A 14,635-nucleotide genomic window follows, 5' to 3' on the forward strand; every position below is an offset into this window, starting at 1 on the left:
GTTCAGAGGTCACCACATGGCTGGGAGGGACTGTCTGTCCAGTGGAATACTCTAGAGAGGTATTTGGTCCTGTCCTTAGGAGTTCTCCCTGGCTGCTCAGTCACCAAGCAGAGTGAATGCCTTCAGATTTGAATTAAAATGAATAAGCAGGGGGAGGAAATGTTTAAAGGGGGCTGTGAGTCGAATACATAAATTAGATAATAGAAAAAGCAAATCAGCAAACAAACTGTCCTCAGGCATTTAAGATTGCAGGTAAGTGGGCCTAGGAGGAACTGAAGGACCTGGGCTACATGCAGGCCTGAGTGTGCTAGTGCAGGGGCTGTTGTCGAGTCCTCCCTAAGCCTCCTTAGCGGGTGGTGGTGTTCGGTATCTGGAGAAATGTTGGCCTCTGGGGTGCAGTTCCTGGTGCCACAGTCTTCTCTGTTCTTTCTCAGGTCCCCATGGTGAGTATGGTACAGTAGGTGAAGTAGTGAGCAGTCTGGTTGTAAGATAGGTGCTTGTATTCATTGACCAGGCATTGCTTGAGCATCTGCTGTATACCAGTTAGATACCTTTCCGAGTCTCTTGGCTCTGACTAATATGCATTGCAGAGAAGAGGGTTTTCAGGATGAAGAACATGTAGGGGTGAACAGTGTGGTAGCCATCTTTCTATCATTAGGAAGAAAAGGTTTATGTAGCTTGAAGATTTGGAGGTTCCCATCCACCATCTTGAGCACATCTCATAGTTACAGGGGCCTTGCAGTAGGCCTTGCCTTGCCAGCGTTCCACCATCTTCTAGTGCTGAGCCCCCTGCCCCAAGGCCTTCCATGAGCCTTTGTAGATACCACATATTTGTTCTGCAGCTGGAAGACACATGGTCATTTGCTCCTGTGTTCTGAGCATCCAGCTGTGCTTCTCACAGGAAGCAGGTCACTAAGCCTCCATGTTTTGTCTGATTTTCTAGATCTACAAATCTACAAAATGCAACGATATGCGCCAAACTGGCTACTGCCCTCGGGGCCCGTTCTGTGCCTTTGCACACATTGAGAGTAAGTAGACAACCAAAGCCCCAGGCCACCTCAGCCTCCCTGTGACCAAGTATCTCATCATGCAGCACCACAGAGGGTCACTGAGTTTTGGCTCATCCAAAGCCATCTATGAGGATGAGGAAAGAGCGATGTCTAGACACTGTGACCTGGGGACCAGGCATATCTGGGAATAATGTAATGCCCGTTTAGATGGCCAGGGTGGGGGCAGGAAGAAGGGAGGGCTCGTGCCACATGGCTGGACCTGCCTTGCCCTTTGCACCTGGGACAGACCAGACCTGCAAAATTTAAAAGGACCCCTGCCCCAAGGCCTCCTGGGCCCCACCAGCCTCCTGGGGATATGGATCTGTTGTCATTCACCTGTTCTCCTATACTGTGCCCTGAACTGCTGTCCTGGTGGGACTGAGTGTCAGTGGCTTTGTGGAGTCACTGTCTATCCCTGTAGCTGGAGGCACCAAGATCCTTAGCTGGGATTGGCCAGCTGACCTCAAACCCTGACGGTCCCTAATTGTCACATAGGCTCATAACTGATTTTCTCAAGCTGTCCCCCAGCTCTAGAGTCTGGGTTCTGGTGGTTATAAAGTAGTTGCAAGCTCAGAGTTCATCTTCTGTTCCAGTTGGAGTGGCAGCTGTTTCTTTTCACACTTGACATGTTGTTGTTCATGTTAAAAATGACTGAATCCAAATAGCACCATTTGGGGACTAGAGAGATGGCTCAGTGGTTAAGAGCATACATTGCTTTTGCACAGTTCAGAGCTGAGTTCGCAGCGCCCACATTAGGAGGCCCACAACCACTGGGGAGTCCAATGCATTCTGAAGGACCCAGGAGCACCTGTACTCACGTGCACACACCCACACAGAGTACACATCTTAAAACAGATTTGCTTGTTTTTATGCATGTGAGTGTTTTGTTTGCATTTGTTTATGTGCACTGCATGCATGCCAGGTACCTGCCGAAGCCAAAAGGTGTTGCATTCCCTGGAACTTGAGTTACAAATGGTTGTGAGCTACCATGTGAGTTCCGGGAACCCAGGTCCTCTGCAAGAGCAGCAACATCAGCCCGTACTTTCTGCCTGTCCCATGGGCCAGCTGGCAGCCCCTCGGTGCCAGCTACTCTTTTTTTCTTGGCAGAGAGCCTGGGAATGGTGAATGAGTGGAGCTGCCGTGATCTCAGTTCTAACAGCACCTCAGCTTACAGCAGCCAACCTGGAAGTGTAAGTGGACATTGCTTGGCTCAGTCACACCGAGGGGACAGGCATGGGCTGGTGTTTGGGTGGTGTGGTTGAAAGCAGTCTCCATGTAGAGTTGTGATTCCTTCTTTATGAAGACTCTAGAACAGTCCTGGCCATATTCTTGCCTGGGCTGGAGCAGGATGTGCCTCTGCTGTGCTGGCTTGTGGGGTTCGACTTTGGCAAGTGTCCAGTGCCTTGCCGTCCTCATCTTGGCAGATCCGTGGGGCTGTCAGTCCCAGGCAGTTGGAGGTCATCAACAGATGGTATCTGATGCAGCGTCCCCAGTCTGTTTCTCAGCGAGCCCATGCCTTGGGGGAGGGGCATCCTGTATCTGATGGGTGTGATGAGGATGGACAGTCCTCTAACTTAGAAATCACTTCCTGTCCATGCCAGAGTCGGCTACTAGAGTAGGTCCCTGAGGAGCAATCCCAATATGAGGACAGGATGTTCAAAAATGGATTAAACATAGTGTTTGGATCTAAACTACTTGAGTGACATTGACGTAGCCTTGAAGTTGCTGGGCAGTGGCAGTTTATACCCAGCACTTAGGAAGCAGAGGTAGGAGGAGATCTCTGAGTTTAAGGCCAGCCTGGTTTAATGAGTGAGTTCCAGAAACCCACCCTGTCTTCAAAACAAAACAAAAACAAACTTATAAAAGAGAGAGAGGAAAAAAAAAATCCCTGAATTTGTTGAACAGAGCCACTCTGCTTAGCCCATGCAGCCACTGGTGTCTCTGTACTTTCTTGCTAAGGCCACTTGTGTTGGGTGGACCCTGAGTATAGACAGGCCCCTGAGGCTCTGGAAGTGTCTCTTTTGGGTCTAGGGTTTAGTCACTTTTGTTCTTTGGGCCCTTCTGCCTGAGGATGGTCCTCTGTGTCTGACAGGGCAGGATCCGTTTATGTCCTAGGTGCAACAGGTGTCCTCTGCTGCTCTGAGCACAGGAGGCCCCAGTCTGTGATGCTCTGCCACTGATGTCAGTGAAGTATCCCGAGGGTCCCTCTGAGTGAGTGGTGGAGGAACGCCTGTGGAGGTGGCATCGATGTTCCTTCCTGCCTTGCACCTGGAACCCCACAGGCATTCTACATATCTAGAACTTGCCACTTCTCTTGGAATTGTCACAAAACCCTCACAGGGCCACTTTAGATGCTGCGAGCTCCTCTCCTTCTAGAAGGCACAGCTGGGTCTTAGGGTTTCACTGCTGTGAAGAGACACCATGACCAAGGCAACTCTTAACAAGGGACAACATTTAATTGGGGCTGGCTTACAGGTTCAAAGGGTCAGCCCATTACCATCATGGTGGGAGCATGGCAGTGTGTAATCAGACATGATGCTGGAGGAGCCAAGAGCTCTAGATCTTGATCTGTTGGCAGTCAGGGGGATATTAAATTCCACACTGTGAGGAGACCTCAGAGCCCTCCTACATGGGGATGTACTTCCTCCAAATAGGCCACACCTCCTAATAGTGTCACTTCCTATGGTTAAAGCATTCAAACATGAATCTGTGGGGGCCAAATCTATTCAAACCACCACAGCCTCCCTTGGGCAATACCCACACTCCTGTGCAGAGTCAGCCTCAGTGCTATTTGGGTCAAGCAAGAGACCAGGATTTCTGATTCTAGTCTCCAGCACAATGCCCCTGAATTTGACCACTTCATATGAGGGCCTGTCTAATGTAGTGAACTCACATGCCCGTGCCCAGGTCTTTTTTCTTTAATAACCCCTTAGCTCTTGGTACAATTTGCAAGGACTGTCAGTCCTGAGTGATCCAAGTGTGGGTAGGACTTTGGGTACCAGTGGATAGGAGCTGGGGAAATACTTTCTCAGTGTTTTGTTTCATGGGGTTGTTGGTTATTGTTTTGTTTTGTTTTATTTATTTTTTGAAATGAGTCTTATTATATGGCCTACGTTGGCCTCAAACTCATGATCTTCAAGTACAAGTACAAGTCTAGGCCAGCATACCTGCTCCAGCATTTTCTAAATTTTTTTTTTTTTTTTTGGTTCTTTTTTTCGGAGCTGGGGACCGAACCCAGGGCCTTGCGCTCTACCACTGAGCTAAATCCCCAGCCCCGCATTTTCTAAATTTTAAGCAATGTGTAGGTCTGTGTGTTTTCAGAAGACGTCTCCTTACCTTTCTAACCTGAGTGGTCCTTCTGTTGTAGGCCAAACGGAAAGATTCCCCCTCTGAAGGCAGCCAGAAAGCTACTGAGGACAGCAAGCAGGTACAGTTCTGGGACATAGGGCTGTGCTGTGCTGTGCTGTGCTGTGCTGTGCTGTGCTGTGCTGTGCTGTGCTGTGCTGTGCTGTGCTGTGCTGTGCGGCTGGGCAGCATAGCATGGCTTTCTGTTAGGCCTTTCCGTACACTACATGTCTTGCTCTACTGCTGAGCTAAGTCCCAGTCCTGGTGCCTACTTGTTCTGTAATTATTTTTTCTTTTGCTCATGTTCATGTGCCCTTTGTTTTATTGCTAAAAATATTTAAGCCTGGTGGCAGCTGCAGTACATGCCTTAGTCCCAGCACTTGGGAGGCAGAGGCAGGCAGATCTCTGTGACTTCCGAGCCAGCCTATTCTACAGAGCTAGTTTCAGGACAGCCGAGGCTACACAAAGAAACCCTTCCTTGAAACACCCTCCCACCTCCCAAAAATTGTTTCCTACCTTGGAAACAAAACCAAAGCCTTGTAGCATTTTTTTTCCTCTGGGAAACACGGGTCCTGCAGCCACAGTAACAAAGTGTCTCAGACAGAAGCTTGAGTGACAGAACTTATTTCCAAATCCTGGAGGTTAGAGACTGAGGTAAAGGTGGGGTCAGGCCTGGGGCCTCTCCTGGGCCCACAGATGTGTGCTCACTGGCCTCACAGGTTATCCCTTGGTGCGTGCTTTTGTCCTCATCTCTTACAAGGACAGTGACCTCATCATAACCTACTGTGTCTGTAAAGATTCTCGGGTCCAGATTAGGTCACACCCAGGTGTCTTGGTTGGAAGGGTTCCCACATACAGATTTAAGGGGCATTGTTTAGCCCACACTCCCATGTTCACAAGCTTAGCTAGTTTCTGGGAGTGGACATCAGTGGCTATGGGGAGCCTCCCATCTGAGGGAATATAGCCTGTTGGTGTTCATTAAAGCTCCCTAGCCTGGTCCTGTAATGGGGGCTACATATGCCTCAAGGCCTCTTCCCCAACCAGTTTAGCTTCATATGTTGGTTCAGACTAAGTTGCCTGTTTTAGAAAACAGATTTTTATCTTGACACGGCTGCCCCAACAACCCAAGGTCATTTGTGCTTCCCTACGGTGAGCATTGCAAGGCTATGTAATCCATGCCTGTAACCCCAAATCCCAATACTTGGTAGGCCAAGTCAAGATTATGAGTTCAAGGCCAGCCTAAGCCACATGGTGGAACCCTACCTCAAAAAAAAATATATATATATACATATATATATATATACACACACACATATATATACATATATACATATACACACACATACATACACACACACATATACATATACATATACATATATATATGCGCTCAAAACTTGCTCTAGGTGAATTGTCACTTCCTCTCCTTCCTGTGGGAGAATTTTTATTCTCACTATGACTTCTGTCCTCATGGAGCCAGAGCAAAGAGAAGAGGGTGAGGTATTTGTGGGTCACAAGGACAGAGTATTAGTTGGCGAAAGTGAAGGGTTCTGGAAACTGGTGGTGATGGTGTTTGCACAGGGTGGATGTTTTTAATGCCAGGTCTTGTGGTCAGGCACATAAAATCCCAGCTGCTTTGGAGCTTGAGGCAAGAATACCACTGAGTTTAAGGCCAGCCAGGGTTTATAGTGAGGGCCTGTCTTAGAGGTTAAAAATAAAGCTCAGTGATAGAGTGCTTACCTAGTGTCTTAGTCAGGGTCAGTGTTGCTGGGATGAAACACCAGGACCAAAGCAAGGTGGGGAGGAAAGAGTTGTTTTGGCTTACACTGCCACAGCACTCTTCATCACTGAAGGAAGGTAGGACAGGAACTCAAACAGGGCAGGAACATGGAAGCTGGAGCTGATGCAGAGGCCGTGGAGAAGTGCTATTTACTGGCTTGCTTGTCATGGCTTGTTCAGCCTGTGTCTTAGGGTTTTGTTACTGTGAACAGAAACCAAGACCAAGGCAACTTTTGTAAGGGACAACATTTAACTGGGGCTGGCTTACAGGTTCAGAGATTCAGTCCATTATCATCAAGGCAGGAGCATGGCAGCGTCCAGGCAGGCATGGTGCAGAAGGAGCTGAGAGTTCTACATCTTGTTCCAAAGGCAACCAGGAAAAGACTGAATTTTTTCAGGCAGCTAGGTGGAAGGTCTCAAAGATCACCCCCACAGTGACACACTTACTCAATAAGGCCACACCTCCTAACAGAGCCACTCCCTGGACCAAGGGTATTCAAACCAGCAAGGCCTGCTTTCTTATAAACCCAGGAACACCTACCTAAATGTGGCACCACCCACAATGGACTGGGCCCTTCCCCATCAGTCACTAATTAAATGCCCAGGACTGGAGAGATGGCTCAGTGGTTAAGAACACTGTCTGCTCTTCCAGAAGACCTGGTTTCATTTCCCAACGTGCACATGGCAGCTCACAACTGTGTGCAATTCCAGTTCCAAGGGATCAGACAGCTAGACGTGAAGGCAAAACACCAGTGCACAAACAATAAACTGCAAGCCATGAAAAAAATAATAATAATAAAGAAAATGCCCTATATCTGGAGACAGTTTCCCAGTTAAGGCTCCCTCCTGTTAGATCACTCTAGCTTCTGGCAAGCTGACATAAATCCAGCCGGCATGTCTATATGTGTGAGGCCTGAGCGTCAGTCCTCAGTGCCACATAGACGTGCATACTTAAGAATGACTGCAAGCCAGCCAGGCAGTTCCACAGGTAAAAGAGCGTGTCACCTACATGATGGCCTGGGTTTGATCCCTGAGATCCACAAGGTTAAAGGAGAAAACTGACTCCTGTGAGTTGTCTTCTCACCTGCACACACGAGTATCCATACACCTCCCCCCAATAAATAACATTAGTAAAACCCAGAATGGTTAAAATGATTAATTTTATCCTATTTATATCTTAACAACAAAAAAGAAAAGAGAAGGAAAGAAGGAAGGAGAGAGAAAAGCCAGGTAATAAAGCTGCCTTTAAAGGAGGCAAGCTATCCCTTGGTGCTATCTCTCTGGCCTTGGCCTCTCTCTTTGGAAACTCTTGGGTCACCCCATTGTGGTTGTACATTTGTGACCATTGTGACCTGAAGTGGCAAGGACGTGGTGATCTTACTAATTTGTAGGGTCAAGCAGTCTCCTGGAACCTTTTCCTAGGGGAGGGGTGTGTCCTCTGCTGTGTGATTGAAGGGCCCTTGTTCCAGTGTCTGCCATGGTGAAGTCGTGGTGCCATGCGCACTGATGAGAGAACCCCAGGTGTGACTGTCCCCCTCATACCTGGGAAGGAAGAGGATGGTGCCTCAGTGCCCTTGGCAGGTCCCAGCCTCCAGGCTGCAAGTCAGTTTCCAGATGGGGCCCTGGTGTCCCACAGCCCAGTTAATACTGCTGCTGTATTAGGCAAACAGCCCTGAGACCACCAGTGTTGATTGCTTGGGATAACATTGTGCCAGCTTGCAAGGTCTCTGCATTCTTGGTCTCTGGTTTAAAACCCAGGAATTTTTTTTTTTTGTTCTGTTGTTGTCATTGTTTTAATGTGTACTATTTTAGTGTATGTGTGTGCGGTTTTTTTTGTCTGCATGTATGTCTGTGTACCATATGCATATCTGGTATCCACAGAGGCCACAGGAGGATGTTGGATCCTCGGGAATTGAAATTACAGATGGTTATGAGCTGCCGTGTGGGTACTGGAAGTCAAACCTGGGTCTTTTGGAAGAACCACTTAACTGCAGAATCAGTCAGTCAGAGTGACAGAGCACACATTCTTCTTGGGATTTTAGGCCGGAAGTCCCTTTTCTACTAAACACAGCCCCATGGGGGTGACATGTTCCCCTCTTTTTTGGGAACTGGTGTGTGTGTGCTCCTAGTATTGGACTTCGGTGAAGTCTGAAGTCTTAAGGTAGACAGGTGGAGGGGGCAGTAGTGATATGACCCAGAATGCTAGCTTCTCAGTTGTGCTGGAGTGGACTTCAGCTTGCTGACTGGGACCAGCTCCTCTGTTCTGGGCCCACTGGTGAAGGCGGTAGCTGAGGCAGCACAGGTGCCTCTCTCTTCAGCCCAGGCTCTTCTGTCACTCCTGGGTCTGGAGTCCCTGGGTACCCTTGTGGGACTCATGGGAAATGTAAGTGACCTGGTATTGGCTCATGGAGGTATGGTGAGGCCCAGGATTCAGGGACTGCTTTTTCTCAATGCGAGAATCCTAGGTTCAGCACATAGGTTTGATTTTAAGTGTCCATTTTTTGGGGACATGCTGAGGACCCCCAGCTGTGCTACTGTGTTCCCTGAATCCATCTAGCCTGGGGCCCTGTTTCATATAATCTGACTTGTTTCTCTGTTGTCTGTCAGATGGAGATGTACCAGTTTCCTTGTTTTTTTCATTCTTCTGGTCTCAGGGTGGGTAAGACCTGGGGAGGAGCAGAGAGTCTCCTGGGAGGCTGGAGAAAAGGGTCAGCACACCCCCAGCCCCTGGCCTGTCAGGGGTTGTGCCTGCTGGGTAGCTTTTGTCAACAGACAGATACTTTCCAGGTATATTTGTCTGAGTGACAGCAAGGTAGCCTGTTGTAGTCAGTGCGTGCGAGTGAACATCTCTGCGCACTAGTGAAGACCCTGAACTGTTGGCTGTCTTTCATGCCGCACTGGGGAGATTGGCAGCCCATCCGTCTGTGGTGTGTCTGCTGCTACTGCTCCCAGCAGTGCCCGCTCATGTTGTTTGTGTTTTTTAACAGAACCACCTCGCTGTGTTCTCAGTGGTTCACCCACTGGCTCCCAGCATAAGCTCCAGTGTGGCATCCAGCCTGGCATCCAGCACTGGCTCAGGTAGCTCCTCCCCCACCACGCTGCCCAACCTCCCTGCCCGCGCCCTCCCACTGGATCCAGCTGGCAACACTGTGGAGGCGGTCATAGGTGAGTCCACACTTGTTTTCCTGGGCACCTTTCGCACTGTGCTGTAGATGCTCAGGATGTGCTGCTCCTTAGAAAAGCCAGAGGCTCCATGCTCTCGTTATGTCTCAGTGCAAGCCACTCAATGCTGTGTGGTGCTTGGGAGTACAGGATACGCAGAGCCCACATCATAGACTGCACACAACACCAAAGAACCGTGTCAAGTGGACCTCCTATCCCAGAGGCCACTAGAAAATGAGGCTAGGAGGAAATGGAACTGGAAACCATGATGAACTAAAGGTGGGGGTGTGGGCAGGGTCGGGGAGAGTTGTAATGAGGCCTGAAACAGGTAAACACAGAGCTTCAGAAGCAGCCAGCTTCTTGGACTTCTCTTTAGTACCTAGGAGTCTTCACTGAGGGAGGAGCAATGTAATATTAGCTGGGCTAGCATGTGTACAGGGCCTGCGCAGGAGCCAAGAGCCTGGGCTGAAAGGCAGGGATGAGTTAGGCAGGTGGGCTGAGGCCAAGAAGCTGAGGGACCCCTGGATGCTGTGCTTGTGAATCCCAGGAGGCGTGCTCTGAGCTGCTGCGGTCTGTGGTTACGAGGGCCTAGCTGACCAGGCAGTAGTGAAAATACTCTTTTTTTTTAAGCACACAGAAATGTTAGGGGAATATATTTTTATTTTACAGATGGTTGTGAGCCACCATGTGGTTGCTGGGATTTGAACTCAGGACCTCTGGAAGAGCAGTCACTGCTCTTAACCGCTGAGCCATCTCTCCAGCCCTTATATTTTTATTTTAATCTCAGGTGGGATATGGAGCTGTTTTAGCTTCTCCACAGCAGCTGACTGTGATTTGCCTCTAGCAGGGGTGTGATTTTGCAAGCTGCAGATAATTTTTGCAAATATGTGTATATTTGGAATTCTGGGGACTTTTCAGAGGATATTGTAAACGCTAGGGCCCCAATAGAAGGGGCTGGTTGGCCGGCTGCTGGTTGGATGCGGTTTGTGGCAGTTTGTTGCATGTTCGAAGAGAGGAAAAGAAGAAATTAGATATTCTGCCTCAAGGAACTGACTCCCTAATCTCAGGAAGCAGTCTACCTCTTCCTTTCTGTTTCCTCAAGTAGAGTTCGTGTTTTCCCGGGCGGAAGGTTTCTCTTTCAGACTGTTTCTGTGTCATTTACCTGCCCAGCTCTTCGTGCTGTTGCCTCTTTCCCTCTGCTCTCTCTCTTGTTCTTCCTGCCTGTTTCTCCACTTTTATCGATTTTACCTTTAGCTTTGGACATAAGCCTTTTCTACTTCAGGAGAAATCTCTTTGTCGTCATCAGATACAAGCATTTCTTTACTCTCTGCCTTTTGCAAACCATCATTCATGTTCATTCTTTGTGGTTTGGGGCTGAAAAGTCTGCATATTGTTAAACTTTCCTTAGCTGGAAACAGTCCAGCTCTGCTCTTCTCGCCATTCTGTGGTCACTAGGGCCTAGATGACCCAGGCCTAAAATGTTGTTTGTTTGTTTGGTTTTGGGTTTTTTTTAAAGATTTTATTTATTTCTGTCTGTGAGTACACTCTTGCTGTCTTCAGACACTCCGGAAGAGGACATCGGATCCCGTTACAGATAGCTGTGAGCCACCATGTGGGTGCTGGGAATTGAATTGTTTTTTTTAAGATGTTAATTGTTTTTATTTTATGTATATGAGTTTGCCTAAACACATGTCTATGCACTGCATGCATGCCTTACCTGTGGAGGCCGGAAGGGGAGGGCGTAGGACCCCCTGAAAACTGAGTTACAGACGGTTGTGAGCTGCCTCATGGGTGCTGGGAATTAAAGCTGGGTCCTCTGGAAGAGCAGCCGGTGCTCTTAATCGTTGAGCTATCCCTCCGTCCCCCGGTGCCTGTGTCCCACCCTCCTGGGTCTTCCATTCTGCCACCAGGCCATCCTCCTCCCTGTGTCCTTGGGAGATACACAAAGAATGGCATTTGTGGTGGTTTTAGAGCCATGGAACTAGGAAGATAAGCCCTGTAGCTTTGGGAAGGTTATGCTGCCTAGGGACTCAGACAGAATACAGGAGTCCATATTGACATACAAGTAGCAAAGTGGAAAGCCCTACCCAGAGGACATACTGATGTTACTCGGCATCCCACAAGGTAGCATGCGCTCTATCCATGTAGGCCAGCTAGAGTCCTACATTGGATGCAGGTTGGGAATGACGCCCCGGTGCTGGCAGAGAGTTCCCTTCACCATCCTCAAGGGACATTAAAGAGTTCTGTCCTACATGAGGACTACTGGGGAATCTTAGAGCTGGAGATGTGCTGCAGAGGCTTCTGGGAAAGCACTGTGGGCGGGCTCAGCACCACAGCTGCCTAAGGAGGAATTGTGGGCTGCAGTGTGTGCCCTCAGTGCCTTTCCCACCTTGATCTCACTCAGGGTAGACTCTGTCTCTTCCATAAGTCACTGCATAATCTTGTGGCCAGTGTGATCTCCTCCACTGGGAGACCTGAGTTCCACGGGGGTCCTGTGTGGGTTTGTCTCGCTTTCTAAAGAACCCTCTAGAATTCAGGCTTATCCAGCATCAGGAGGCCATGGAGGCGGTAGGAAGCACCACTTCCCTGTCTCTGCTGTCGGATTCAGGGAGAGGGAGGGAAGTTTTGTGGGTGCTGAGTCTGAAAGATTATCACAGATGGACCCACGTCTGGATCTAGAGGCTGTCCTGCTGCAGGGGGTGCTTGCCCACCCTTCAAGACTCCTCGATACTCTGAGAATCCTGCTGGCCTCAGGACCTGCCAGCCTTCTGCTTCTGGTTTTATGTCGTGAAAGTAGCAATGGTGAGGAGGACATGGAGCAGAAGAGTGTTGAGGGGAAGTTAGACCCCAGCCCTGAGCAAGCGCCCAGGTGCCACGGACACTGAAAGAGTCAGGTGTTTCACACTGACTTAGCATAGCTCCAGTAATTCTCCTAGCCATTACCTAATGTGTGATGAACGGCCTCAGCCACACAGTCAGAAAGTTGGAAGATGCACTTTTTATTTGTTTTGCATGTCTGGGGACAGCACCCAAGGCCTCAGTCTGCTGGGTACCCATTTTTATTTACAGTTTATTGTACTTGCTGCTTCCTGGTTAAAATACTGAACATTCTTCACTGCAAATCCCCTGGACCCTGCTAGCTGAAGTCATATGTGAATCTAGTCATAGTACTGTTATCTCAGTGCTTGAGAAGCTGGGGCAGGAGGATGACTTTTATATCAGTACCCTTCCTGTCTCGAACCATTCTCTTCTGTAAGGTCCCCATCCTCAGCATTGCCTGACACAAGAAGTCAGTGGGCTCTCTTCCCTGTGATGCCAATCCGTGGCTCCTAGGCGTTCAGTCCTTGCCTCCATCTGACCCACATGCTCCAACCCCATGGGGTTGGCCCTCCCTCTTTTTTTTTTCCTTCCAGTTTTAGAGGGCTGGAGCTAGGGGGTGGGTAGACTTGAGGGCATTGTCTTTGTGGGGCAGTTTCCTTTCATTTAAATGAAGCCAAGTGCAGGGCCTGCACATTTAAGAGGTGCAGGGACAGCACCCTGGCTTCTAGTAGTCAGTGTGAGCCTGTCTCCAGTTCTTGACTACGGAGGACTCACCCTCCCCACCGCTCGCCCCGGCACTTCGCCCCCACCCCGCACCCTCTGCGCGCCCCGCCCCTCCCCCTCTTTGTGAGTCAGGCTTTCAGCCGAAACCTGTCTGCTCTTGCACACCTTGGCAGGCAGGGGGAGTGGCCTAGTGCTCCGGGGCAGGGTGCAAAGCGTGAGTGGGCGGGGCCAGCGGCTGGCGAAGGCGGAGCGCGAACCAGGCAGGTTTGAATCCTCAGTGACAGACAGCCGGCCGGGGCTGCGGAGGATATGAGTCAGCATTGACAGTGGCTGCGGCAGATCCCGGTCTCGCGTCAGCCCAGCACCAAGTTGTGGGTCGTCATTTCTCGGCGCTTTGGAACGAGCATGCGTCCTCCCTCCTTCCCAGGTGTGCGTCCTCCCCCACCTCCGGCGCGGGTTCCCCAGGGGTCCTGTACTTACATCCTCCCAGGTGGTGTTTCCCTTAGCGCTCATCTACTCAAGTGGTCCCCCCTTGACGCGCGTCTCCCTCTGAGATCATCCTGGTCGGCCAGCGTACCCCCAGGTGAAGCAACCCCAGGTGGTTTTCCTTGTAAGTGCACCTCTGCTCAGGTGAAGGTCTTGGTGCGCATCCCATCAGGTCATTTTCCTTCAAAATGCATGTCCCTCGGGGTGCATGTTCCCCAGAAACCATGTACCTCTTTGACAGTGAGATCATGAGATCTGTGCTGAATTTTTCAGGCTGCAGAAGGAGATTAACTAATTTGCCTGCTTTTAATTTTTGTTGGTGCTGCTTACCCAGGGCCCTGTGGGCCCCTGCGGCTTGTGTTTCTTCTCCCTTGTGGACTGGTTCCCCCAGTTCCTCTAACTATCCCAGTTCAGAGTACAGACACAATGGTTGTTGGTGCTCCTCTGTTCAGTAACTGCAGATAGAGAAGGTTCCCATCCTGTGTGGCCTTTAAGTCCTTCTTGCACTCCGTGTGGTTTGTCACTTCATGTATCCCTGACCCTAGAGGACAGCAGCACCTTTTGAATGTGCTGTGTCATATTGGGAGCTGGTGATGCCTAGGACAATATGAGGTCTTTGCTGCTGCTGCTGAGGTCCAGGTGGCTTCGGGTCGTTTGGTGGAGCTTGTTCTGGGTCAGGAGGCACAACCTGGCCTTCAAACACTGCAGTTTATGTAAGGAGGAGGCTCACCTAGATTTCTGTCTTTTTCTGAGTTGGTTCTTCTTTTTAAGCACCATTCAGGAGTACCGGTGTAATCATCTGGAGCATTAGTGAGGTTGGAGAGAAGAGCCTGGTGGACTAGGGCGTGGGATGGGTGGGGTAGCCCCTTGACATCCTGGGCTCTGAATTAAGGCGGACAGGCCCAGAGGCTTCCCCAGACATCCCCTTTTTGTTGATATCTTGCTGGGCTCCAGGGTAGTGGCTCACACCCTGTGCTAAACTTCAGTAAGGGTTGATTGCAGTGCGGTCCTGAGCTGTATGTACTGTGTAATGTCGGGCCCCCTTAGCACCTCGGGCTCCGAGGGGTCACAGAGACCCCGACCACGGAAGACAGGTTCCCACTCCATGCCTTTCTTTGCCCCTTAGTTTTTCAAAACGAGTTTTTCCAACTTTACCAGGGGCACTAGAGCTGCAGAGCTGTCTCTCACTTAGCTTTCCCAGGCTTCAGGTTGGACTCCTGTGCTGGAAACAACAGAGGAGGGTAGGGCAGTTGCTTTATCCAAGGGTGGGA

The 14,635-nt window shown here is 49.8% G+C and overlaps 1 protein-coding gene across 17 annotated transcripts in view; it reads left to right on the forward strand.

The window, feature by feature from the left end:
- Positions 1-14,635, forward strand: part of Unkl (unk like zinc finger) — a 45,865-nt gene that overhangs the window by 20,768 nt on the left and 10,462 nt on the right. For 11 of the 17 annotated variants that reach the window (XR_015630507.1, XR_015630508.1, XR_015630509.1 and 8 more), the window contains 4 exon segments: positions 944-1,028; positions 2,157-2,239; positions 4,417-4,476; positions 9,161-9,338. Coding sequence is in view for 9 of the 17 variants with exons in the window: in NM_001430172.1 (NP_001417101.1) it covers positions 944-1,028; positions 2,157-2,239; positions 4,417-4,476; positions 9,161-9,338 (406 nt within the window). In the remaining 8 variants the exon portion in view is untranslated. 17 annotated transcript variants of the gene reach the window in all.

The sequence above is a fragment of the Rattus norvegicus genome, chromosome 10 (genome assembly GCF_021556685.1).
Source record: "Rattus norvegicus strain SHRSP/BbbUtx chromosome 10, alternate assembly SHRSP_T2T, whole genome shotgun sequence".
Classification (NCBI taxonomy): domain Eukaryota; kingdom Metazoa; phylum Chordata; class Mammalia; order Rodentia; family Muridae; genus Rattus; species Rattus norvegicus.